This window comes from Hylobates moloch, unplaced genomic scaffold (assembly GCF_009828535.3).
Source record: "Hylobates moloch isolate HMO894 unplaced genomic scaffold, HMol_V3 SCAFFOLD_3, whole genome shotgun sequence".
In the NCBI taxonomy this organism is placed as follows: domain Eukaryota; kingdom Metazoa; phylum Chordata; class Mammalia; order Primates; family Hylobatidae; genus Hylobates; species Hylobates moloch.
In genome coordinates, this window is record NW_026652278.1 from 83,801,973 (window position 1) to 83,829,923 (window position 27,951).

The 27,951-nt window shown below is 42.2% G+C and overlaps 1 protein-coding gene across 7 annotated transcripts; it reads right to left on the reverse strand.

Annotated features, from left to right (window-relative positions):
* Positions 1–892: 892 nt before the first annotated feature.
* Positions 893–27,924, reverse strand: NCOA4 (nuclear receptor coactivator 4). Of its 7 annotated transcripts, none has more exons than XM_032142346.2 (10): positions 27,779–27,924; positions 13,241–13,395; positions 11,537–11,677; positions 11,265–11,353; positions 10,856–10,964; positions 9,961–10,050; positions 9,285–9,428; positions 6,328–7,314; positions 5,494–5,634; positions 893–2,406 (listed from the first exon to the last, which is right to left on the reverse strand). In XM_032142346.2, the coding sequence occupies exons 2-10, from the start codon at positions 13,379–13,381 to the stop codon at positions 2,401–2,403; spliced, it is 1,848 nt and encodes a 615-aa protein (XP_031998237.1). In that variant the 5' UTR covers positions 13,382–13,395; positions 27,779–27,924; the 3' UTR covers positions 893–2,400. The 7 variants fall into 7 exon arrangements, with proteins under 7 accessions (XP_031998237.1, XP_031998245.1, XP_058292476.1 ...); XM_032142354.2 differs by lacking the exon at positions 27,779–27,924 and adding an exon at positions 20,282–20,352; XM_058436493.1 differs by lacking the exon at positions 27,779–27,924 and adding an exon at positions 17,465–17,584 and having other exon boundaries at positions 2,046–2,406.
* Between the last annotated feature and the right edge of the window lie 27 nt (positions 27,925–27,951).

The following is a 27,951-nucleotide window of genomic DNA, read 5'->3' on the forward strand; positions in this document are numbered from 1 at the left end:
ACTAAACCACCTCAAGGTATTTCAGGTCAGCCATTAGACTAGCATGCTAGAACAATCTTTCCAACAATCCTGCTTCATTCCATACATATTAACTCACTCCTTACTAGGAATAATTAAGAGCTAGGTTGTTTTTTTTTTTTTTTTTGAGACAGGGTCTCACTCTGTTGCCCAGGCTAGAGTGCAGTGGTGCGATCTCAGCTCACTGCACCCTCCACCTCCCAGGTTCAAGTAATTCTCCTGCCTGTCTCCCAAGTAGCTGGGATTACAGGCACTTGGCCACCACGCCCGGCTAATTTTTGTATTTTTAGTAATGGCGGGGTTTTACTATGTTGTTCAGGGTGGTCTCGAATTCCTGACCTCAGGTGATCCACCTGCCTTGGCCTCCCAGAGTGCTGGGATTACAGGCGCGAGCGACCGCGCCCGGCCAAGAGCTAGATGTTTTTCAAGGAAGCCTTGGGAAAACTAAAGGACATGAGGCCAAGTTGTCTAATTTCTGAGTTTGTGTTCTCATCCACCGTATGAAGTTAATCATGTATAACTGCACTACAGGTTATACACATAAATATTACTGTATTAAACAAACACCTGGTGGCTATGATTGGAGAAAGTAAACTAGGGCCTTTTCGGATGCAGCTAGTAAGAGGAATCCAGTAGAAAGGCACTGAGTCTTAGCTGAAGTCCCATAGGTTTTTTTTAAATAGATGTGAATAGTTTTTATAAAAGACTGAAAGTGGAGGTTAATACACCTGTTGTTTGCTAATTTCTCATAAAATACACTGATGTTATTTTTATGTTCAAGCTGTTTCTCAGCTGGATTCCTAACCAAAAGTTACCACGTTATACAACACCACACTTTGTCACAAATAGTTCTACAAATAACACGCAACAACTATGGCTGTTACGCTTTTAATGGAAGCAGATACAAAATTCATCAATGCAAAAGAATGTTTTACATACTCATTAACATAGTGATTAATGTAAATTAATTTTGACTTGTAAAATACAGTGTGTTTGGCCTCAAAAAAGAAACTACAGAGCTGCAACTCAAGATAATTGGAAAGACTCCTTACATTGTTTTTGCCCACCACCTTTATATAATACTCCTAAATGATATCTGGGGAGGGGATTAAAAAATAATACAAAGCTCTTTTCAGCTGTGGTTCAAAGAACTCTAGTGAAGCTGTATGGCAATGACATTGTGGGACCATGAAGTTTCCCCAGAAGTATTTCCAATAAGAGGCAGTTAAGCTTAATAGTTTCAAAGTCTGGAAAGCAGCAAAGATATCTTAGAGAAAACATTATAAACCCCACCTGTCTCCTACACAGACATTTTAAAGCATGGACGTAACTTTAAGGAGACTGAGGAAACATCAGTAGTTTTCACAAAGCTTCAATGAACACCCCAAGGCACAAGTGTTGAAAACGGCCTGTTCACTAAAACGTCACTTTTGGAGGTACAGGTATGCTGTGCTTGCAGTGAGAGAATGACTTTATCCCTACTTAAAAGCACCAGGTGTCAAGCTCAGCTTCCATTTACACAGGATGCACCAATAATCCCTAAGATAGTGAATGATTCAAGTACTATACTACATTTCCAACATGTCTTTTGCCTATTTGCTTAGTCGGTACTGGGGTTCTTTTAAACCCCGTAGGTCTGTAGAATATTTTAAAAGGCTAGAATTACCTCAAAAATAGTCTTGAAATAATACTGAGTCCTTCTAAAAGAGCTCACTGGATATTTTAATAACATTTACAGAAAGACAAAATTTGCAGTAGCTGAGTTTCTTTTAAGTGAAGACGAGTGTAGAACTAACGTGGGCTAAAATATTTCGTAATTAATGTCAAAGATTGCCAAGATTATTAATATATATTTTGGTCATCACTATTGACCAGGTTAATCTTTTGTGCAAAATACACTATATATTAATAGAACAGGAAAATCATTATTTCAGACCACTAACAGAAGAAAACCCACAGCAAGAGAAGCATCTATAGGGCAATTAAACGTTAGGGAAGTTTACTAGCTTTAGAATACATCGATATACTTCAATAAACAAGAGTGTTTTAATGTACTTTTAGTAACGACCCAATCTAAGGAGCCTTGGAGGCTTGTGAAAAAGACGTATCCACAAAGATGCTGCATTTTCTAGTGTGGGGTGAATTAAAATACTTCTGTAAGAAGGAGGGAACTGAATCACCTCAGCATGAATAAACAGCATTTTTCTTTTAAATAGTAACTCATAATCTGATGATTCACTTTGCTTTACTAGTTCAAAATGAGGCAGGAGAAGAACTAAGCTAACTGGTCAGACCCAGAAACACAAAGATTTGGCAAGCCGCAGTCACTCAGCTCATGATGTGTGATAATCAGCAGAAAGGCTGCTCAACTCGTCCATTCCTTCACATCTGTAAAGAGACACCCACAGATAAGTTACTTCACTGAAGAATAAAAGCAAATTCTCCCTGCCTTAAAGCTCTGACTCATTTTCCAGTACAGGTGTACCTTGTTATATTGTATTTTTACAAATTGAGCATTTGTGTTATGAACTGTGCCCATTAAATATGATAAACTTTTCATCGATAAATGTCCTGAATGCCCACCAAACAGCCTTTCTCCATTTCTCTTCTCTCTCCTCAGGCCTCCCTGTTCCCTGAGACAAAACAAGATTGAAATTAGACCAATTATTAACCCTACAATTGCATCTAAGTGTTCAGCTAAAAGAAAAAGTCCCCATCTCTCACTCTAAATCAAAAGCCAGAAATGATTAAACTTAGCGAGAAAGTCATGGTGAAGGCCAAGAGAGGCTGAAAGCTGGGCAGGCCTTTTGGACCAGCCAAGCTGTGAGCACAAAGGCAAAGTTTTTTGTTGTTGTTTTTTAGCTTCTCATTCTCTGGCTGAAAAGTTCTTGAAAAAAACTAGAAGTGCTACTCCAGTGAACAGATGAATGATTTAAAAAGTAAACAGCCTTATTTCTGATATGGAGAAAGTTTTAGTGGTGTCGATAGGGGATCAAACTAGCCACAACATTCCCTTAGTCCAAAGCCTAACCCCAGAGTAAGGCCCTAATTCTCTTCAATTTTATGAAGGCTGAGAGAGGTCAGGTACCAGAAGTCATGTTTGAAGCTAGCAGTGGTTGGTTCATGAGGTTTAAGGAAAGAAGCCATCTCCATAGCAAAAATGCAAGGTGAAGTAACAGGTTATCCAGAATATCTAGCCAAGTTCGTAAATGAAGTTGGCTACACTCAACATTTTTAGTGCAGACAAAACAACTTCCTATTGGAAGAAGTAGTCATCTAGAACTGATAGCTAGAGAGAGAAGTCAATGCCTGGCTTCAAAGGACAGATTGACTCTCTTGTTAGGGACTAACACAGCCAGTGACTGACTTTTTTTTTTTTTTTTTTTGAGACAGGATCTCCCTTTATCAACCAGGCAAGACTGCAGCAGAGCTATCATAGCACACTGCAGCCTTGACCTCCCAGATGCAAGATTCTCCCACCTCAGCCTCCTGAGTAGCTGGGACTATAGGCACGCTCCACCATACCCAGCTAATTTGTTAATTTTTGTACAGACAGGGTCTCTGTATGTTGCCCAGGCTGGTCTTGAACTCCTGGGCTCAAGCAATCTTCCTACCCCCACCTCCCAAAGTGCTGGAATTGCAGGCCTGAGCCACTGCACCTGGCCACTGGTGGCTAAGTTGAAGCCAGTGCTTCAATCCTAGGGCCCTTGAGAATTATGCTAAATTTACTCTGCCTGTGCTCTAGAAATGGAACAACAAAGCTTGGATGACAGCGCACCTGTTCACAGCATGGTTTACTGAATATTTTAAGCCCTCTGTTGAGAACTACTCAGAAAAAACATTCCTTTCAAAAAACTACACCCATTGACAGTGTACTTGGTCACCCAAAAGCTCTGATGGAGATGCAGAAGGAGATTAATTTAATGTTTTCATGTTTGCTAATAAAACATCCATTCTGCAGCCTATGGATCAAAGAGTAATTTCAACTTTCAAGTATTATTTAAGAAATATGGCCGGGCGCGGTGGCTCACGCTTGTAATCCCAGCACTTTGGGAGGCTGAGGCGGGCGGATCACGAGGTCAGGAGATCGAGACCATGGTGAAACCCCGTCTCTACTAAAAATACAAAAAAATTAGCCGGGCGTGGTGGCGGGCGCCTGTGGTCCCAGCTACTCGGAGAGGCTGAGGCAGGAGAATGGCGTGAACCCGGGAGGCGGAGCTTGCAGTGAGCCGAGATTAGGCCACTGCACTCCAGCCTGGGCGAGAGAGCGAGACTCCGTCTCAAAAAAAAAAAAAAAAAAAAAGAAATACATTTTTTAAGGCCCTAGCTGCCTACGTTCCTCTGATAGATCTGGACAAAGTAAACTGAAAACCTGGAAAGGATTCACCATTCTGGATGCCACTAAGACCATTCATGATTCATGAGAGGAAGTCAAAATATCAACATTAACAGGAGTTTGGAAGAAACGGATTCCCACCCTCATGGATGGCTTGGAGGAACTCAAGACTTCAGTGGAGGAAGTAACTGCAGATATGGTGGAAACAGCAAGAGAAGTAGAGTTAGAAGTGGAGGCTGAGTATGTGACGAATTGCTGAAATCTCCTGATCAAACTTAAATGGATGAGCAGTTGCTTCTTATGGATGAGCAAAGAAAGTGATTTCTTGAGATAGAATCTACTCCTGGAGAAGATGCTGTGTATTGTTGAAATGACAACAAAGGATTTAGAATATTAAATAAACTTAGTTGATAAAGCAGCAACATGGTTAGACTCCAGTTTTGAAAGTTCTACTGTGGATAAAATGCTATCACACAGCATCACGTTAGAAATATTTCGTGAAAGAAAAGGCAATCGATGCAGCAAACTTCATTATCTTAAAAAAACTGACACAGCCATCCCAACCTTCAAGCAGCTACCATCCTAATCAGTCAGCAGTAATCAACATCAAGGCAAGAAACTCCAACAGCAAAAAGATTATGTGTTAATGGCTCAGATGACCATTAGCATTTTGTAGTAATAAAATACTTTTTAATTGAGGTATGTACATTGTTTTCTTAAGACATAATGTTATTGCAGACTTAATTATAGTGCCTTATATACAACTTTTATATGCAATGGGAAACCAAAGTATTTGTGTAGCTCACTTTATTGGGATATTTGCTTTATTGCAGTGGCCTAGAACCAAACCCACCTTCGAGGTAGGTATATAAGCTACTAGAATCCACCTGGGATCTGAAAATTCCCAACGGTTACATCTTGAAAGTTCATTTTGAAGTATGCCTAGTTAGTTCATAAAGCAAATTCAATTAAAATACATCAACTTTTTATGAGCTCCCCGTCCCACCCTCACTTGCCTAATATACATACTATTACAAGGGATATGGTTCAGTGAGCCAAGTATGACTTCGTATGTAAGACAAAACATTTATTTTATAAATAGCTATAATCTAATTTTCATGCTGGTGGCATGTACCCACCTGTAGAGGAGTTCGATATAACCACTTCTCTTTATCAACTTTAAGCTGCATACAGGCAAAGAGATCACAAACTGCAGGGAGGCCATAATGGTCTGGGGGGAAGTTATGTTCCTCCTGTAGAGGTGAATTAAGTAATACTTCCTGCAATAAAAGAGTAGGTTGCTTCATGAAAACTAGGAGGCATGAGACCAACTTATCTTCCAAATAGGGTCTAGAGAGAATAATTTAAATGTTGGCCATTCTCTGTAACAACCAAAAACAAAGGTGACAATTGTTATTTCTACCCCAAATATTTTCCATAAATAGCAATAAAACAGGCTAGATTCTTCTTTCCTGAAGGATGGGGCCTAGGCCTGGAAAATGCACAAAAAGTTCATAAATCCTCCATTCCAAATTTAGTATTTAACATATTTAAGGATCTGGCTGGCCGGTTTGCAAGGTTTGGGATTATGAAATATAAAACTCTAGGCCGGGTGTTGTGGATCACGCCTGTAATCCCGGCAGTTTAGGAGGCCAAGAAGGGCAGATTGCTTGAGCTCAGGAGTTCAGGAGACCAGCCCAGGCTGAAACCCCATCTCTACCAAAAATACAAAAAATTAGCCAAGCATGGTGGTGCACGCCTATGGTCCCAGGTTCCCAGGTGCACGCCTATGGTCCCAGCTACTCAGGAGGCAGTAGCGCGGGCAGGGGGATGGCTGGAGCCTGGGAAGGGGAGGTTGCAATGAGCTGAGATAGCACCACTGCACTCCAGTCTGAGCGACAGAGACCCCATCTCAAAATAAATGAATAAATAAATAAAACTCAAACCAGTGCTATTTTGATGTTTATGCTCACCTGGGCCTTCTTTCGAAGCAGCCACTTGTCTTCTCCAGAGGATAACTGGCTGAGGTTGCCCATCTTCTTTCCTGGCAGGACCCAGTCAGCTGTGTTAAAGGAACACCAGGAAGTGTTCATGGGGCTTTTAAACTTTTGTTTGCCAGCTCTGTCTTCAGTACTAGGCACTTCCTTGGGACTTCCTTCTTTGTATGGGGGCCTGATAAGCCACTCCGACAAGGGGCTGTTCTTTATGACTTGGAAGGAATCAGCAATTCTAGAAGGAGTCATTGCCTTTGGTGCTTTAGTTTGTTCTATTACTTCTTTTCTAGAAGGACAGAGCCACATTTTCAGGGAATCTTTATGCTTCTCAGGCTCAGGTTTGGGTTCCACAGGCATACCATTTTTATCCTTTCCTTCTTTCTTCAGAAGCCACTTATACAGAGCCTCCTTCTCACAATTCTCATCACACACACAGTCTGCAAAGCTTGTGCAGGGCTCATTGGCTCTGCACACCTCCTCTACCTTACATGGGTCCTGATGGTTCTGGAAAAGCCAATCCTCTGTAACCATGCTGGGGGTGGACAATGGTTTCTTGGCCTCCAAGTGGTCATTCAGGCACTTCAGATTACCCAGGTTTTCAATCTCCACACCTTTGGGCTGGTTTCCCTGACAGTTGGTACAGGAGTCAGTCTTGACAAGCCAATCATTCACATTATAGGACTGGAACAAGAGCTTAAACTTCTCACTGGTTTCACGACTGCCATTCTCAGGCTTCCGCAGCTTGTGGGATTCCTGGGGAGTCACTAGCCAATCTGATAGGTCCATCTTATCTTGATCAGGAAGCTCTTGATCTCCAACTTTTTCCATTTCAATGGAGAAAGAACTAGTAGTGGAATGGCTGTTACACTTTTGATAACTTGGTTTTTCACTCTTGAGGAGCCAGTTTTCTAAGCCCTTTAGGTTTCCCCCGACATTATTGAAGAAATTGCGGGCTCTGGAAGAAGTCTACACAAAAAGCACACAGTATTAGTTTGCCAGAACAATTATGACTGCTTTGGAGATTCTGTCTGCACTTTTTTTTTTTTTTTTTGAGACGGAGTCTCGCTCTGTCGCCCAGGCTGGAATGCGGTGGCACAATCTCAGCTCACTGAAAGCTCTGCCTCCCAGGTTCACACCATTCTCCTGCCTCAGCCTCCCCAGTAGCTGAAACTACAGGCGCCCACCACCACACCCGGTTAATTTTTTTTTTTTTTTTGTATTTTTAGTAGAGACGGGGTTTCACCGTGTTAGCCAGGATGGTCTCGATCTCCTGACCTCGTGATCTGCCCACCTCAGCCTCCCAAAGTGCTGGGATTACAGCCATGAGCCACCACGCCCAGCCCTGTCTGCATATTTAGTGTCTTGCCCAGTGTTTTGAAATTTAAGTACACAAAGCCAAAAGGCAAGGGATTTCTCTGTTTAGATATTCTTACCTGATAGAAAAGGGTGTAATGTGCCTTTACAAATAAAGAACACAAAAAAATAAGCAAAGGATATGATCAGGCAAGTCATCAAAGAAGCCTAATAAACATGAAAATACTTGGCTGGGCGTGGTGGCTCACGCCTGTAATCCCAGCACTTTGGGAGGCCGAGGCGGGCGGATCACAAGGTCAGGAGATCGAGACCATCCTGGCTAACAAGGTGAAACCCTGTCTCTACTAAAAAAATACAAAAAATTAGCCAGGCGTGGTGGCAGGCGCCTGTAATCCCAGCTACTCGGGAGGCTGAGGCAGGAGAATGGCATGAACCCGGGGGACGGCGCTTGCAGTGAGCCAAGATCCCGCCACTGCACTCCAGCCTGGGAGACAGAGCAAGACCCGGTCTCAAAAAAAAAACAAAAAAAAAAAAAAAAAAACAAAAAAAGAAAATACTCAACCTCCTTACTAATGGAAGAAAAAACAAAAGGAAAATTGCTATTTTGTGTCAAATTCAGAGCAAAAAAACCTAAATGACTATTACTCTTAGGTTTCAGGGAAGCAGGTACCCTGAATATTCTGCTGGTGAGACTATAAACTGTTGGCAACTTCCTGGAAAGCCAAATTGGCAGTATGTATCCAAAGTCTTAAAGGGTAAGCAGAATTATAATCTAGGAATGCAATTTCTACAAATGTACTCCTAAGGAATTAATCAAGAATGCACACAAATAATTGGCTGCTGGATGTTTAGGGAATCCTTTTTTATATCCAGAAAAATTTGAATTTAAATTACAGCCAATCAATGATATACTATTAAATACTTTACAGAAGAAATTAAATGACAGAGAAATATGTTAATGCTATCCTGGTGAAAAAAAAAAATCTACTCACCAAAACAGGACTTACAGAATGATTCTTTTAAAATATGTATGTATAGAAAACTGAAGTATATAAATACTTCACTTTTATTGTTACAGTGTTTTTCTCTGTGTTGAGATTATGGGTCTGTGGGCTTTTTTAATATAAAATTCTTTATTTTTAAAATTTTCTATGATAAAGAGTTCCTTATTTTCTAAACTTTCTATGATGAAGAGACTATTAATAAATACGTTTCCAGACTGCAACCAAAAAGTTAACAATGACACATACTACTACTGATTAGTAACTAACTCCACCTACTGCTATGTCTACTGTAGAAACAATAAAAGCGGCCGGGCGCGGTGGCTCACGCTTGTAATCCCAGCACTTTGGGAGGCCGAGGCGGGCGGATCACAAGGTCAGGAGATCGAGACCACGGTGAAACCCCGTCTCTACTAAAAATACAAAAAAATTAGCCGGGTGTGGTGGCGGGCGCCTGTAGTCCCAGCTACTCGGAGAGGCTGAGGCAGGAGAATGGCGTGAACCCAGGAGGCGGAGCTTGCAGTGAGCCGAGACTGCGCCACTGCACTCCAGCCTGGGCGACAGAGCGAGACTCCGTCTCACAAAAAAAAAAAAAAAGAAACAATAAAAGCAGCAACAGACCTGACTCTTCTCCAAGGTCTGCTTTTGGGTGAGCCAGTCCTGGGGGTCAGTGCTGGGTATGTAAGGAGCCTGATGACCACTGGCAGGTTTGCTTCCAAGGAGCCATTCGCTGAGAGGGACAGCTACAATACCGGATGCTGACTTCTGTTAATCACAAAATAAGGAATGTCAAATGCAGTAGAAAGTTCACCAAAAAAAGAGAAGAGCCACTCTCTAATCTTGGCTTGCCACTGACCCTGGGCAAATCATGTGCCTTCCCAGAGCCTTCCCAGAGCCTCAATTTTCACAATTATAAAACAAGAGACATAGCTGATCTCTAGGGCTCTTCTCAACTAAAACATCTAGAAACCTTTATGCACATTGCCATTCTTTTAGAAATAAATCATCTCTATAAATTATAAAGAGGATCCCTCACACAGAACCAGTATCAGTAAGACAGCTAATGATAATTTCCTGTGAACTGATTGATAATTACTTTTTCTGTTAATCAGCCCCGACAAGACATCTAAATTTCTATTTGGCATTAGGTCTCAAGGGAAGCATTCAATTTCATAAACTAACTCATTGCCACTGGTGCCTTTTTACACATAGTAGCATTTTTTTAATGCTATATAAAACCCAAAGGAAGTATAAGCCAAGTAATGACTCAATTACCAAAAACAAGATGATATTTTACCTGCTCTGGCATTGAGATATAGCCTCTCTTCTCCAGGAAGGGCCCAATATTTGCTGAACTAGCATGAGCCATCAAGTGCTCAGGAATTTGCTACAAAATAGAGATAATTTAATCATGTTATTTATGCTATGCTGCCGAAAAAGTGAAACTATAATTCCACATTTCCAAAATGTTAAAGCATTACCATTTCATTAGAAATACTGTTCATACTAAATCCCATGACTTACAAAGTAGTTATCAAATTTGAGAATACTCTACCACATAACTATTATATAAAAAATCTTTACCAGAATTGGTTGTATTACCACTTTTAACAAGACCCAAACGATTGGTTCTTTATTAAAAACTATTCAAGCCATAAATTTTACAAAAAATATATCAAAAGTATTGAGAGAGATACATGAGGCATTCCAAAGAGTATCACTGAGTCTGTACTACATTCCAAGAACGACCAACCTAGGCAACTTAATCAAAATATGAATTTTTTTTTTTTTTTTTAGGTGGAGTCTCGCTCTGTCGCCCGGGTTGGAATGCAGTGGCACGATCTCAGCTCACTGCAACCTCCACCTCCCAGTTTCAAGCGATCCTCCTGCCTCAGCCTTCCAAGTAGCTGGGATTACAGGCGCCCAGCTAATTTTTTTGTATTTTGAATAGAGATGGATTTTCACCATGTTGGCCAGGCTGGTCTCGAACTTCTGACCTCAAGTGATCCGCCCTCCTCGACCTCCCAAAGTGCTAGGATTACAGGCGTGAGCAGCCACGCCCAGCTGAGAACATGAAATTTTTGAAGCTAATCAAATTCTCAAGAAAGTCACTATTCATAGTAATTATTTTAAGACCAGCTGTGAGGCCAGAGATATGAGAAGTGCCCAACGAAGCATATGAGATTACTCACAATGGTTTTGAGAGACCCAAATGTGGTGATGGTCTGGCGCAGAGTAGTTGTGTCAGCTTCAAAGAGCAGGACAGTTGAATCTTCAGGCTTAAGGGTCAAACTGCCCAGTCTGGGGGAAAAAAACAAAATTGGCTGTTTTTAAGGAATATCTGTTTCATCAACTTCATCTAAAACAAAAGCCAAATTGTGAGTAATTTTAAATGATGACACTTCTCTAAGAAACTCAACGAAAGGTAGATGGCTTATTCATGTATCAGCAAGTATAATATTAAATACATGAAGCAGAATGATCTTATCCTAGCAACACAGAAGTTAAATGTAACACATGCAATGAGTTACAAAATCGACTTTCTTTTAGTATACCAAAGTTAAAGAGTCAAAAGTTAAAATAAGCAAAAAAAGTCGTTACCTCTCCAGGCACACAGAGACTTGATTGGCTAGATCTTTGTTTTGGGTACACTCCATTTGATGAGTAAGACAATTGAACTGGCCCAGTAACTAGAAGAAAAATGAAACCAACTAGCCACAATGACACCAAAAGCACCAGATATACTCAAGTTACCAAACAGTACTTGAGATTAAACTTTTATCTGATCTATATTAACACTGCATTACAAGGAAGATACTTTCTGGCAACCAGAAGCCATGCTCAAACCAATTCTAGCCATGTAGACACCTTACCGAGTACAGCTGCTGAGCCTGCTGTTGAAGTGTCTCCTCTTTAAGCTGATAAATAAGGTCCACCTGTTCATATAGCCACACCTCACGGCTTCTAAGACATTCCAAGTGACGGCTTATGCAACTGTGAATCTGAGCTTTCACCTAGGAAACACATACATGTTAGCTTCCTAGTGTTATAATCCCAAAGAATGATGTTTCCCAAAGAATAGTGAGTTTCTTAAACTTTTTTTGGGGGGGGGTGGGGTTGGGGGGGTCACAAATCCTTTTTATTATCCAATGACATCTATGAAGTATCTCCCCAGAAAAAATGTGTATTTTCAAGATTTTGCTTATAATCTCAGGGTTTAGTGTTCCAAAGCCTACCCAAGGACCCACTAAAGCCCTATGGACCCCAATTTAAGAATCCTAGCCGGCCGGGCGCAGTGGCTCACGCTTGTAATCCCAGCACTTTGGGAGGCCGAGGGGGGCGATCACGAGGTCAGGAGATCGAGACCACGGTGAAACCCCGTCTCTACTAAAAATACAAAAAAATTAGCCAGGCGTGGTGGTGGGCGCCTGTAGTCCCAGCTACTCGGAGAGGCTGAAGCAGGAGAATGGCGTGAACCCAGGAGGCGGAGCTTGCAGTGAGCCGAGATCGCGCCACTGCACTCCAGCCTGGGCGACAGAATGAGACTCCGTCTCAAAAAAAAAAAAAAAAAAAAAAGAATCCTAGCCATAAAGGCATACCTAAACTCTTAAAATCCTCCTTCAATACCCAGCCTTCTAAGAGGATTACGTTTAATTTGGGTGTCCTAATCAAGAGAAAATACAAGAATGTACCAGGAAATACTGACCCCCTCAGTTTTCCACATAATTTAAAAACCTATGGTTTTACAAGTTTATCAGCAGAATAAAGATAGAGTATTAACTTAACAGCTAGCCCCTTATCTCTTTTCTCACCCCACAGAATGAGCGGTCCATTTACAGCAGGCCAATTTAGTAAAGAGATGTGCCACCACATGTCAACAGCTAGAAGACCATTAGGGTAGACAATTTAAGTAAAATTATAAACTAATGTTTCTGGAAGCATGAACAGTGATTCAAACAGGGCTAAATATAAAAATCCCAAGGGGAAAAAGTCAAAACAGGCCATAAATTATCCATGACAATATACATAAGAAACTATATTTTAAAACACATTTTTTTTCTGTTTAATAAAGTTGTGTTTCAAAGTCATGTAATACTTGGTCTGACACACACAACAACAAAATACTACTGGAACCAACAACAGATTTCACTCTGGCTTGCCCTAACAGATAGTCATTTACAGAACAATGCCATTAACCAGCTAAAAGATGATGGGGAGGATGCCCAAGTGCATCCTTCATGCAATCAAGAGGATGCAGCTGATAGGATACTGCTCACTCATTTCATATTTTTACTGGTTACAGTACCTGAGGAATCACACAGAGGAATAATCAAAAATGCATGCTGAACAGAATTTTCTAGAATGGCACAGGGTTTTCCAGACTCTTCTAGCATATGCCTTATTTCCCCTTGGGATGAAAGGCACCAGTATATCAGGCAACTGACTAGGACCAAGTAGACCACACAAGGCATGGGGTGAAATTTTTTGCTGGCACGGAGAGACCAAGTCCTTGGCCATGCTCTAACCAGCCCTGTGCCAAGAGTCCAGACAAGAGAAGAGAAAAGCACATGTCACACCTCTCGCAAGTTATCTTTAATTTGCTGTTCAGCCCGGAGAACTCCACCAATAGCAAGCTCCAAGTCCCTCCGTGCATCACTACACCTCAAAAGGGGTTCTCTATTACTGGAGCTGCCACTCTGGTCTTGGAAGGTATTCATTCTCCTCACTGCTCCTTTAAAAGAAAAAAATATATATAAATAGCACCATAATTACAACCAAAAACCACCTTTCAATCATCCCTCAAATGATCATTCCAACCAGCTCCCATTACTAACTACTTAGATTACTTTCCAACACCAAACCTAGCACATAAGATACTCTTAATAAATATTGTCTCCTCCCTTCCCTCTACCACTGTTCCTGCCATAAAACTCTGTAATCTACTTTAGTGACACTTTACATGTGAATAGCTATTTCTGGAAAAATACACTAATTGTCCTGAATCAAAGAGCATACAGTGTCCTGAAAAGTTAAAAGAACACTAGAATATCATTTTCTATTTATAACACACATATAGTCATATGAGGCATGTGTTCCTCTTTGTAGATTTAGAGATGAAGACTAAAAGGTACAGAAGGATCTTTGATTACTTTCAAAATAAGCTGCAAACAATCAAGTTTAGAACACTGTTTAGAAGATGGAATTTTTAATTTCCCCCTTTTAGGTAGAACTTTTTTTTTATTTAGGAAGAACTTAAGAATGACTTCACAGCTAGAAAGCTCTCAAAAATATAACATAGGGCCGGGCACGGTGGCTCACACCTGTAATTCTAGTACTTTGGGAGGCCAAGGTGGGTGGATCACTTGATCCCAGGAGTTTGGGACCAGCCTGGGCAAAATAGCCAGACCCTGTCTCTACAAAATATAAAAATTAGCCACATGTGGTGGTGTGCACCTGTAGTCCCAGCTACTTGGCAGGCTGAGGTGGGAAGATCACCTGAGCCCAGGAGGTTGCAGCTGCAGTGAGCCGTGATTGCACCACTGCACTCCAGCCTGGGTGAGAGGGTGAAACTCTGTCTCAAAACAACAACAAAAAAGAATATAACAGATATAGAGATACATGTTTTATATAGAGAGAATATATGTAATATATAATATATAAAAGAATGTGCATTATATATAACAGATTATATGTGACAAAATGATTTCATATGATTCTCATATAAAGGAGACACAGAAATTGGTGTGGGTAAATACAGAGTTCTCTAAGAAGCTTGGGTTTAGGAGCGAAAGGAAACAGAAATGGGAAGAACAGCATATAATGATATGAGACTGTAACACAAGAGTGTCAGTAAAGCCATGAAGTAAAACTTGACAAAAGCTACTGGAAGAACAATGACATGATTTTTAAACACTGAGAAAATGACAGCAGTGATTACTAGAGCTCAGAATAGGTTCACTAAGCCTTGTGATACCAGTTATTTCCTTTTGGATTGTTTTACTAAACTGGCAAGTCAAGGTAATGCTGTAGACACAAAGACATGACAGAGGACTTGTGGCAAGACTGTATGTTATCACTGTGGACAAAGTGAATATCAGCTAAAGAGAAGCACAATTAAACTGAATAATAAGATTATTTTTTACAAAATACTCAAAGGATGACAGACTAAGGCCAGTTTGTAAAGTTTTTAGAGGCACATCCCTGTTTTTCCTAATTACCTGTATGAAAACACTGAAGACAAACATTAAAGCTGGAGGTAACATGGGGCTGTGACAGAAACAGATCCCAAAACAATCTCTACGTAGCTGTTCAATCTTACAAAACAAAATGTAAGTTTTTTCACTTTAATTAGGGAGGGCAAGGAAGAGAATAATTCCTTTGTAAAGGGTGGAAATCTTTAACCGAAAGTAAATTCTCTATGAATTCGCAGTGTGCTGGGTCTGTGGGAAAACATAACTTACATACTATTTGACTACATTTACTAAAAGTATAGTGTTTGTCACAGGATTAGCCTGTTCCATGTTTATTAGACTAAATTCAAAACTTATTTCTGAGTAACACGCTTTAGAAGAGGACACTTAGAAAAGGGAAAGAGGCCTCAAAACCATGAAAAACTTCTCCAGGAAGGAAGGCTGTTTAGTCTAGATAAGAGACGTCTCCAGGAGGTCATGATTACCATTCTCAAGTATGTGGAGACCTGTCAACTAGAAGAATTAAATTTGTTTGGAACAGACACAAGGGAGTAAAAAACATTAATAGGAGGCATGTTAGGCAATATATCAAATAACTTCCTAACAGTCCTGAAAGCAATGACTTTCTGGGAGAAGCCAGCTTTGGGGTGAAAAGTGGCCTACCCAGTGTAGAGTTCTCCAAGTGGCTGACTGCCCATTTCAGACAAAGGAACTTTGCCAGGCCTTGACTGCATCTTTAAGAGTAAGTTTAGGGCCAGGTGCCTAGCTGAAAGCTGGATAGAGGCAAAAGTGGTGAGTTCCTCCCTCAGAAATAATGTATTCTGAGGGAAGTGGGAAGAGCAGCAAAACAAACTTTCTGTCCACTATCTCAGCAAAAGACTCGGATTCAGGAACTAGAGTTTCCACAAGAAACTGAACAATTCAGGAAATTTTTTAACTTCCCCTTGCTGATTTTGTTTTGTCAGTCTCTTTCTCCATAATCATCTATTAAAAAGAAAGGGCTGCCTTAATTGGATTTCACAGAAATCCCTGTGGAAATTTTTCCAACCCTGGACACACCAACAGTGGTTACTTTGCAGCCTCCTTTTGCATGCCATAAGCTGCCTGTGTTAGGCAGAAGCGTTAGTGTGCACTTGGAACTCACTGCAGGGACTATGAAAAATACCTGCATCACATAGGTGAAATGCTGGCTCTGATTTGGAGAGCTGGAGCGTGACAGGCTGCTTCACTTTGCATTTAGGCCAGTCATGCAAGACATGTTTAGCAGTCTTTCAACTGTGTTACCCAGCCTGCTTCACCTGTGCCAAATTTCCCACTCTTAGATTCTCACCATTTGTGTGGAATGCCACAATGCCTGGCACAGTGTAAAATTGAATCAATAAAATTAAATTGTTGCTTCACAATGTCAAAACTCCAGAATTCCGGAACATATGGGAGACAAACTCAAATACATACAGTGCTGACTGTATTACTAGATTCCTAAAGCAAGTCCTCTCAATTCATTCACAAGTATTAATATTACACAATAAGAGTAGAATACAGCAAGTGTTCACACATTGGACTTTCCCCTTATCAGCTATAGACAGAATGTAGGATGAGATTTAAAAGTTACAAAACTGATTTTTCTACACACAGTTATTCACATTTTTTCAAACTAAAAGGAGTGTTATCCTTCAAAAGTCATCTTGAGAACTCATTTGTCAGCCACGAAGAAAATCTGTTTCATTTCTTTATGGTAAGTCCCAGGATGCTTGTCCCTTTGCTGCCTTTGGCTCTCTCTGTCCCTCCTCCTCCCTGTGGCGCAGTTAGAGCACAGTCAGCTCTCAGAGCCCAGATGCCAAGAAAGGAGCTGTGCAAAGGCTTGCCCTCTTGCACTGTGATGAAGAGGAAGCCTTCAGAGCTGAAATGAAGAGCCCCAACCATGGGTGAATTCAAATCACAATGAGCTGAAGCCTAAGCCAGCTGTATGAAATGTTACATCCAAAGAGACTTATATGAGGTAACTAGTTCACATGGCCATTTTCAACAGTTGTTCACCATTTGTTTCAGGTTCAAGAGCCAGAGTAGCAAGCATGACCGTTAAGAGGTCACTCTGGAGTCTGACAAACCTGAGTTCTGGCTGTGTCTCCAAGCTTGAGACCCCTGAGCTAGTAACATAATCTCTCTGGGCCTCAACTTCCTCAGGAAAAAGGGAGACAAGGATGGTAGCTACAGAGGGGCTGCAGTAAGGTTAAAGTGAGATATTATATGTCTACCGGCACTTAGCCTAGCGCCTGCATACCGTAAGCCCTCCACATTGCAGTGGTTATTGTTATCAGGTTTAGTTGACAGGCTGTGAACAGGACCTGACAGAATCCTTTAGCCATTTATCAGGGCTATGACCTTGCACCATTTGCCCTTGTGGAACCTAACTTCCTAATACATATGTGAGGAATATAGACTCACAGACTTAGGGGTAAAGAGGTCGTGCTTATTTAATAAATATTAGATTTCCATCTAGTCTTTCACTATACAGCATAGGAAAAGGCAATCTTTTATTTACTCCAAAAACTCAATGGTCTAAATCCTCTAATATATACCAAGTATAGATACTTTTGACTGTTTTCTTACCTGTAAAAAGATTGGACCAAGCCAGGCGTGGTGGCTCACGCTTGTAATCCCAGCACTTTGGGAGGCCGAGGCGGGCGGATCACGAGGTCAGGAGATCGAGACCACGGTGAGACCCCGTCTCTACTAAAAATACAAAAAATTAGCCGGGCGTGGTGGCGGGCGCCTGTAGTCCCAGCTACTCGGAGAGGCTGAGGCAGGAGAATGGCGTGAACCCGGGAGGCGGAGCTTGCAGTGAGCCGAGATCGCGCCACTGCACTCCAGCCTGGGTGACAGAGCGAGACTCTGTCTCAAAAAAAAAAAAAGATTGGACCAAATCAGCTGTGATCCTAGTATTCAAATCAATAAAAGATCACTAAAAATGTCTTTTTATCTTCACCATTATAATCCAAAATATTGCCTTACCATCTTCAAAAGAGGACTCCCTTAAATGTTTATGTTTTGAGACAACATTAAAAGTTTAAGTGCTTTCTAAAACTTCCCTGCCTCTAGTATCCCTGTTCTAAATTTGGGGGTAGAGGAAGTAAAGGAGGAGGAAACACACATACCCTTCAAACGAATAACAAAACCTGGAGTTTCCTCAACGAGGAATTCTTTAAACTATATGTGCCATGCTTACACAATGCTTTGCACAAATCTATTTGTGAAGTCTGAAGATCACGGGACCAGAATTGAGCAACTAACCACAAATGAAGTGGTTATGTAATGAAGCTAAGTCGTTATTGTATGGCTTAACCATAAAATTTCCAAAGAGCTGTAACTCTTGTGACCCACACAAACTACAATTTAAAGCTGAAAAATAGCTCCTCACAAGCCTCTTAAAAAAATAAAAAATAAAGCTGAAAAAAATCTTGGTCATGTCTTTAATATAACACTCTCATTCTACAGATGAAGCCACAAAAGCCCAGATAGTTTAAGTGACCCATCAGAAGGGCCACAGCCAGAAGGGGTAAGATTTGGGTTTAGAACTACAGTTCCCAAGGTCTAGTCCTGGGTTCTCTCTCCCAGATGAGCTTGTTCTTCCTTTAGTGTATTATCACCTGTGAAATATTTTTACTTGCCAACACTAGTGATTAAAATTAACATTCCAATGGATTACTATTGAAATAACTTCCATTAAGATTTTCAGTCAATTTTCATAGCCCTCAGTAAATTATAACCACAATTGTTCAGAATCTTCTGCCTTGGATAACACTAACAAAAATAAACAGTACTGGCCGGGCGCGGTGGCTCACGCCTGTAATCCCAGCACTTTGGGAGGCCGAGGTGGGTGGATCACCTGAGGTCGGGAGTTCGAGACCAGCCTGACCAACATGGAGAAACCCCGTCTCTACTAAAAATACAAAATTAGCCAGGCGTGGTGGCGCATGCCTGTAATTCCAGCTAATCGGGAGGCAAAGGCAGGAGAATCACTTGAACCTGGGAGGCGGAGGTTGTGGTGGGCCAAGGTTGCAGCCATCGCACTCCAGCCGAGGCAAAAGGAGCGAAACTCCATCTCAAAATAAATAAATAAATAAACAGTACCCTTGTATGTCATGATAGGCTCAGAAAAACCGAAACACTGCCAAATACCAATGCAAATGGTTTTGATTCAACGTCTGTATCACAGCCACTCCAGGCTTCATTTGTCTGTAAGAATGAAAGCTCAGACTAGATCATCTCTAACCTCACCTTCCAACTCTCACATTCTCTGCCCCCCTTGCCACCTGCCCTTGCCCCTCCAAAGACCTCTACTTTTTACTTATTTGCCTGGCATCCTAGTCATTGCTAAAAGGCCAAGCATGGCATCTATCCACAGGATACCTATGTGTTCTATGAGTATTACACTCGAAATACTAACTGAACAATTTGCTTATCTTTGATGAGACAACCTGCATTAGACCGTCTATAAAGCTTTTAGTTTAAAAAAATTATGTTAAAAAATATTTTGCAATTTTACCTTGAGACTTTTTTCACTTCACACATTCTTTCTTCCGTCTTTTTCTTAAAGGTTGATTTTTTTTGTTTGTTTTTTTGTTGTTGTTGTTTCGAGACGGAGTCTAGCTCTGCCGTCCAAGCTGGAGTGCAGTGGTGCGACCTCCACTCACTGCAAGCTCCGCCTCCGGGCTTCACGCCATTCTCCTGTCTCAGCCTCCCGAGTAGCTGGGACTACAGGCGCCCGCCACCACGCCCGGCTAATTTTTTTGTATTTTTAGTAGAGACAGGGTTTCACCGTGTTAGCCAGGATGCTCTCGATCTCCTGACCTCGTGATCCGCCCGCCTCGGCCTCCCAAAGTGCTGGGATTACAGGCATGAGCCACTGCGCCCGGCCTAAAGGTTGTTTTTCATAGAACTCATTAACTCAAGGATTATATGCATCTTACCCTAGCCCCAGCCCACTTTAAATTCCTTATCAAGACAAGCAGTTTCTGAAATCCAGAACCTGGTTCTCTGTAATCTTTTTACAACCACACAAACAAACGTTAATATCGCAACAGATTTAAAATAAGGTAATAATAAATTCACTATTGAACATTTTAAGATTTAACACTTCACAGATTTTACTAGGCTCAGATTTGTCCACCTTTATACAAGTAACTGAGGGCAATAAATCCCAGCACATCAATTTTCTAAAGTAGTAACTGAAAACCGACCACAAGGCGTTTCTAATTCGAAAGCAACAGTGCCTCACGCGGCTTTCTAGACTTCCCAAAAGCCCTTTCAAAGCGGCCTCAGGAGCCCTCAAGTCAGCCGCTGGGACCCGGCTCCTGCCCGGCGCCAGCCCTGCAAGGCTACCCGCCTCTGGGGCTCCCGCTACGGCCCCTGGGCTGGCGGACGTACCTCACAGGCCAGGTCACCGACGCCCCAGCTGCCCGGCAAGCGACAGGCTGCTTTACCCCTGACCCGAGTGCGAAAGGTCCCCGAGCTCGGGCCGCGCCCCGCGCGCGCATCACACGGCGGCCACCAGCCAGCTGGAGCGCTCAAGCCAAGGGCGGGGAGGAGCGGAAAACTCCGCCCACTGTTACCCTGCTCCCAGCCAGTCCCTGCTGGCGCTCGCGGCCCCCCTGCAGCTCCCTCGCCGCTGGGCCTCCCCGTTAGACGCCTGCTGCCCCCGCCCGGCCTCTCAGGGTAAGGCCAGCTAGAGGGACCTCAGATGGCACTTGGGGCTCCTCTCCAGCCTCTCCCTCTCCCCACTTGCTCCACCCGATAATGGGCCCGACTCAATGAGAATTATATGAACTATAATGAATTACATGAATTAAAATGTTTAGGACAGTGCCTGGCAATATAGCCCCTACCTACCTGTGACTATCATGCTTATGGTACTTCTAGCTTTCCCTTTTCTCCAAGATAATCCTCATAGCCTGCATATGCAATCAGGCCAAAAGATGAAATCTAGACAACGCTGTAATTCTATTACCTTTTAGTCGATTTTTTGAATGTAGAATACTTGCTGTTGTCTATGCATATAAAGCTGTTTTTGTTAATAGTAAGAGTAAAGCAAAATCACATGAGAAACACCAAAGGGGAATACTAAGGAGCCATTACCCTAAATTAAGTATCCCTTCGATTTCAGATGAACAGAGTGGAACTGCGTACTTTGTCTGTGATGCATACAATTTCTGGGACCCCAATCCAGGCATTCATTATCAAAAATAAGAAAATTTCTCCCTAATTCCAAATGCCCTCCTTGGATAATACATTTCGTAAAGACACAAAAAAACCAGACATACTTCTGAATGACTGAAGTTACAATTTTATGGTCCTTTTTACTAATTTACATCAATGGCAACAAAGAAGGAATTCTTAAGTCTATTAAAATATACTGATGTCAGGAACTTTCATCTATTTTATATGCCTCTGAAAAACGGCTGATCACAATGTAAATACAAAAAACCTTTGTTGGCCATCACCTACTTAACCAATGGTCTCTGTTCCCTCTCTAAAAGATCCTGACCAATGCCCCAGCACAGTAAAGTCTTCAGCTACTCCCCTATGTATATTTTCACTGAGTTTCACAGTTATATTCATTTGTGTTTCTCCTCAAGCCAGCTGTAGCTGTTACTATAATGATGTGATTTATTAAATATTACATAAACATAAAAAGACTGAGAAAGAAAATCATAAAAATCTAAAATTCTGCACTCAGACCACTCTTTACATGTAGCTTTTTACTCCCTTATGCTTCAGTATTTGCCCTTGTGTCTTTATAAAATGTTTAGGTTCTAAAGGGGAAAAATGCATAAGGTATTTTACATCTCTTCTGCTTCAAGAATTTCTATGCTGTCTCAAAACAACAACCATCCATCCCAAGTAGATCATCTCATCTAAAGCAGCATAGCTCTCCTATGGCTCCCCATTTGCCAACAGGATAAAGTCCAAATTTCTTTTAAAGGCAATAAGGCTCTTGAGTTAGGGTTCTCCAGAGAGATGGAACATTATATAGACAGACATAGATATACACATAAAGACATATACAGATATAGATATGAGAGGGGATTTATTAGAGGAACTGGCTCATGTGATCAGCAGGCTGAGATGTCCCATGACAGGCTGTCTGCAAGCTGGAGACCCTGGGATGTCAGTACCATGGCTCAGTCCAAGTGCAAAGGCCTCAGAACCAGGAAAGCAGATGGTGTAACTCTCAGTTTGAAGCCAAAGGCCTGAGAACCCAGGGGGGCACTGATACAAGTCCTGAAGCCCAAAGCCTGGGGAGCCTGGAGTTCTGTTGTCCAAAGACAGGAGAGGAAGAATGTATGCCAGCTCCAGCAAATAGATCTGCCTTTTCAATGTTTTTGTTCTCTCTGGGCCCCAGCAGATTGGATGGTGCCCACACACACTGAGGGTAGATTTCCCCCACCTAATCCACTCTGATTCACACCCTAATATCCTCTGGAAACAGACACACCCCAAAATAACATTTTACCAGGTTTCTAGATTTCCTTAATCCAGTCAAGTTGACATCTAAAATCAACCATCACAGCTCTCTATTTCCTGGCCTCCGACTCTCCTGCTGTCTCCCAGAACAGCTCCCACACCCTAATCTACTGGACAGCTGTTCTATGCATAGGATAGTTTGGTTTATCTTGCGCAGCTTGGCTATGCCAGTTCTCTCTGTCAGCAATGCTAGTCTCTCCTCTTCTCCCTACCTGTCTGCTTTTCAAGTCACCATCACTAACTACAAAGCCTTTCCTGACTGAGCACCTCACTCCTCAATACTTTTGGCCAATAGAGTTGGCTGCTCCCTCCTGCATTACCACTGTAATCTGTATGGGTTTCCGGCAGGACGCCTGTAACACATGTTACCCTATTGTTACATGCCTGCCTCCTTAGCCTGAGGGCTCCATGAGAGAAGAAACCATGTCTTATTTATAAATTAATAGCTTTGTACATCCTAATACTAAGCAGACAACCTGGTATCAGTACCTTGGCATTACCAACCGTTCACATTCTATGTGTGCCACTGAATCGACATAAAGAAAAGAATGTCCCTGGCAACTGTACAATGCTTCACCCTAAATTCAACAGAGGCCTAAGACATTTTGGACAAACGGATGAATACATGATAAATTAATGTTTAGGTTCAGACTAGCCACAGTAAGTATGGTATAGTTCTGCTTTAAACATAGATAATCAACTTGATGTCCCACTAAGGCCTGTATTAATGCAGGAAGGTTTTTTCAGAGAAAGAAAATGTTTCTAGCACAACTATTACTTTTGGCTTTTTTCAAACAAGACAAAGCTGGCAAGGGTGTTGCCACTGAAAGTATGATCCCAGAATAAGTGCTGAGATAGTGTCTTTCCTGCTGCCAGAACCACAAAGCTCAGCTTCATGGATTCACACAAACAGCAGCAAGATTGTGGGTTAAAGGGGACACATTTACTGTATTTTACAGCCAACTCGATTTTTTCTTCAGAGTTGGCAGTACCACAGAAATTCTAACTGAATTTCAAGTTGAATATTGGAGGGACTATATTCAACTTGAAACTTCTTGCCATAATATAGTCAAGGATAGGAAAATATGTTAACTTACCTACTATCACAGTAATAATGCCATTTTATCCTGATTTTATATGGCAAACACTTTGTGGTTCTCCCCGTAGAAGCCAACAAGTGATAAAATATTAATATTTTCCCTCCTTTAAAGCCTGGAGGACTAACAATAATGCCAAAATAAAGCTCAAAACACACCTGAGATTATCTTCTTTTGAAAGCTGAAACCAAGTATGAAAAGACTTAACTTCTCACCCCTGACCAAACTGACAACAAAACGTTTTAACCTATTTTGTGAGCTACTCACTACTTCACTGAACCAAACTGCCATATTTGTAGAGCACTTAGGTAATGCTGCATAAGAGGAATATTAAGCCCCAAAGGTGCCCCCAAACACACTGCTAACCCCAAAGAGGAAGATATTGATTAATCAAGCCAAGCAAAATTAGGGATGACAACTTGGGATAAGAATGACTAAGAGTGGGCCGGGCGCGGTGGCTCATGCCCGTAATCCCAGCACTTTGGGAGGCCGAGGCGGGCGGATCACAAGGTCAGGTCAGGAGATCAAGACCATCCTGGCTAACACAGTGAAACCCCATCCCTACTAAAAAATACAAAAAATTAGCCAGGCGTTGTGGCGGGCGCCTATAGTCCCAGCTACTCGGGAGGCTGATGCAGAAGAACAGCGTGAACCCGGGAGGCGGAGCTTGCAATGAGCGGAGACCGCGCCACTGCACTCCAGCCTCTGTGACAGAGCGAGACTCCATCTCAAAAAAAAAAAAAAAAAAAAAAAGATTGACTAAGAGTGTAGAGTCATTCATATCAGAAGTTAAGCACTGCAATGTTATGATTTAACAATCAAAGAAGATAAGCTGAGAAGGACAATATGGCAGCTCCTCTAACTGACATACATGGAGATAGTATTAATGCCTACTAGCTAGAGCAACAGTGGTCAACTGGGCCCCCATTCCAGCCTAGACCTCCACATTGTTCGTGTGCATTCTATGTTGAAGCAATGTGTCCAGACATAACTATATGAAAACAAAGTCAAGATGAAAACCTTGGATGAAAATTTTAAAAGGACTAAAAAATAGCAAGAAGAGTAATAAAAAATGCCGTGGCCTTCTACAGTTCTTCCATGAAACTGAACTTAACCCAATGCATACATATTGGTTGGGTGGTCTGTTATCAACACTTTAGGCTTGCCTTTGCAACCTAACCAGTATGTGAACAGAGGCAGTGAATTCACTGCTGATTTCAGTACTGCTTGAGAAAGTGCTCTCTGAACCAGCAGCACATTCCACTGTATATCCTAAAGAGTGACAAATCTTCATTTTCTGAGGCTAGGTATACTTTCTTGGAAAGATCTGATGACTAATATATGTAAAGCACTTAAAATAGTACCTGATGCACATTAAGAGCTATATAAGTATTACCTATTTTTATTACTTTTAGTCAAAGAACAGGATATGGCCGGCGCGGCGCGGTGGCTCACACTTGTAATCCCAGCACTTTGGGAGGCCGAGGCGGGCGGATCACGAGGTCAGGAGATCGAGACCATGGTGAAACCCCGTCTCTACTAAAAAAAATAGAAAAAATTAGCCGGGCGTGGTGGCGGGCACCTGTAGTCCCAGCTACTCGGAGAGTCTGAGGCAGGAGAATGGCGTGAACCCGAGAGGCGGAGCTTGCAGTGAGCCGAGATCACGCCACTGCACTCCAGCCTGGGCGACAGAGCAAGACTCCATCGCAAAAAAAAAAAAAAGAAAAAGGAACAGGATATAACAAAGACATAAAGTTCATCAATTTCATTATCATCATCTCTCTCCAGGACTCCTGCAGAAACCTCATGACTGCTACCTACTCTTCCCCTCTACCCTTACTCTTCTCCTCCTGCTGCTCCTTTAGCTTAACAAGGATGCTTCTGCCTCAGGGCCCTTGCACTTTCCTCCAGGTATCCTCAAGCCCAGGCCTTCACTTCCTTCAGGTGTCTGCTCAGAGGTCATCTTCTCATTGAGGCCATTCCTCACCATCTTTTATTTTTAAAAGTCTTGCCTCTACTCCCCCTTAATATGCTTTATTACTCTCCATAGTACTAACCACAATCTGGCACGTAGCAACCATTTATTTCTGATCTCCCTTCAGAAAACATACTAGAAGGTAAGTTCCACATGGCGGGGACTTTGTCTTTTTGTTCACTGTTGTATAATAGGTGTTCAATAATTAATTACTGAGTAAATGAATTCAGTTAAGTATTTACATCTAGTCTACTATGTGCCAAGCCTTTTTTTAAAAAACTCATTATCTCAATTAGCACTCACAAACCATTAAAGTGGCTATTATCATCACCATTAATTTAAAAAAAAAAAAGCAGACTTGACAAGGTTAAATATATTACCTACAGTCACAAACTTCCAAGTAGAAGAGCCAAGATTTAATCCCAGATCTGAGCCCAAAGTCCCTAACTACACCTGGTATGTTGAAGGAATCATTAAGTATTAAGGTATTATGTATTCATCCAACAACTATTTATTGAGTACTTAAACTGACACTACTCTGATAGTCCCTGAGAACACAATGGTGAGCTTGCCACCTAGAGGAGAACTCGTGTCGTAGATTCACCAACCAAGCAGAAAATACTAATTCTTTGAAATAAGAGACTGAGTTCAAAGTCCATCAGCAGCAGCAATGACTGGCTCTGAATGCTAACACTATGTGAGGGAAAGTATTATAAAACACTAACTTAGGGACTCTCAACCGGGGGAGGGATATGTGTCAGGATATCCTAGGGAGTTTTATGAAACCCCTACAGCGGATCCTGAGATTCTGGCACAGCTATGCTGATTTAATAAAAAAAAAAAAAAAAGGCGGGGGGGAGGGTGAGGGGTACTATGTAGTTCTAAAATATCTTCTCTCCCTTTGAGAAGGACATCTTCCTCCCCTTCCATAGCTCAACATGTTTTTCCATTTCCTAAATGCCTGTTTGCACAAAGGTAATAATGTAATTGTAGAGATTTATTTAGATAAAAACTACCACAAAACTTTCAAAGAGTAGGATTTTCCTCAGAGACCCAAGGACAAAGGCTCCCCGGAAGGCAGGAAAGCAGAAAATGAAAGGAATGTTATTGTGCTGGACTTTACATATATTATCTCATTTACTTATCTGAACAAATCTGCAAGCTAGCAAATCTTCAAATGAGAAAACCAAGTAAATTGCCTAAGCCATTGCATCCTTAGGGTAAGTCTTTCTCAAACGGTCTCATGTACTTTAAAGTTTGGAAATGTCACTCTAGGATCTCGGTACAGAAATGAGCCAACTATGACTTCCTGTGCCATTCTCATTCCAATAAGTAACTCAAGAGTCTCTATAAACTTAGTTCCAAATTACCAAGTGAATGGTGGCAAGCTAAGTCCATCCAAAAGGCAGTTACTATGGTGAACCCGACCTTGATTAGAAAGTGACACAAAAAGGCACAGTTAAAAGGAAAAAAGCTCTGCCCTTGGGGTCAGATAAATTCTAGCACTCTGACTTCTGTCATTCTACTTCTGCCATTCTTGATGGCATCATTCCATGTTAAATCCCGTGCCACATAAAATTATGATTATTGTTTTCCCCACAACAAGAATTTAGTTCCATGAGAATTAGGTGTCCATTTTTTTTTCATTGCTATCCTCAACATCCTGAACATACAGGCACCAAATAAATGATTGTTGGTGGAATGAACCAATGAATGAGCAAGCCTTACTCTTCTCAGCTGTAAAACAGAGATAATCAAGCTATTTTTCGGGATTATTGGGAGAATTAAATGTGACAGTATGTGTTTGGCACACAGAGGGCCAAAAAAACCCAGTATCTTCTTTGCATTTCCACCTGACAAGCTAGAAATGGATTATGTTCTGTGCCCGTTCGGCAAAACAGACCTCGCCTCGCCCCACATCCAAGCAAGAGGCGAGAGAAACAGGAAACTTGGAGCTATCACAACTAAAGAGAGGGGAAGGCCGGCGGGGAGCAGGAGGTGTCCGAGCCGGGTGTGAGGAGGGTTGGGGAGGAAAGGACAGGGCCACGGCCGGGCACGAGGAGGGTCGGGGAGGAAAAGACAGGCCCGGGCCCGGCGTGTGGCAGGAAGGCGAGAAAGTAGGCCCGGGCCGGCGTGTGGAGGGAAGGGGAGAAGACAGGCCTGGGCCCAGCGGGCAGGCAGGAAGAGGTGCCCGGGCCTGGCGTGTGGAGGGAAGGGAAGGGGAAGGCAGGCCGGGCCCGGTGTCGGTCGGGTCGGGAAGGGGCGGACAAGCCCGGGCCCAGCGGGCCAGCGGTCATCGAGCCTCCACCCGGCCCACAGCGTTCTTACCAGGTCCGAGTGCCTCTCCAGGCGATCCGAGGAGACCTTGGGTGGACTGAGACACGGCCCCACACTAACCTACGGCTCAAAGGCAGAGTTCTCGCGACAACACAATCTTCCTCCCACACCTCTCGCCATACGTCTGACAGTCTCGCGAGATCTCCGCTCGGGTCAGCCAGAAG

Excerpts from the sequence above, each read along its gene's own strand:
- NCOA4 (XM_032142360.2), bottom strand. The coding sequence starts at position 13,381 with ATGAATACCTTCCAAGACCAGAGTGGCAGCTCCAGTAATAGAGAACCC. Across the intron at positions 10,965-11,264 it reads GTCTCTGTGTGCCTGGAGAG|ACTGGGCAGTTTGACCCTTA; the intron begins GTAACGACTTTT and ends TTTTTCCCCCAG. Across the intron at positions 5,635-6,327 it reads TGCTTCGAAAGAAGGCCCAG|GAAGTATTACTTAATTCACC; the intron begins GTGAGCATAAAC and ends CTTTTATTGCAG.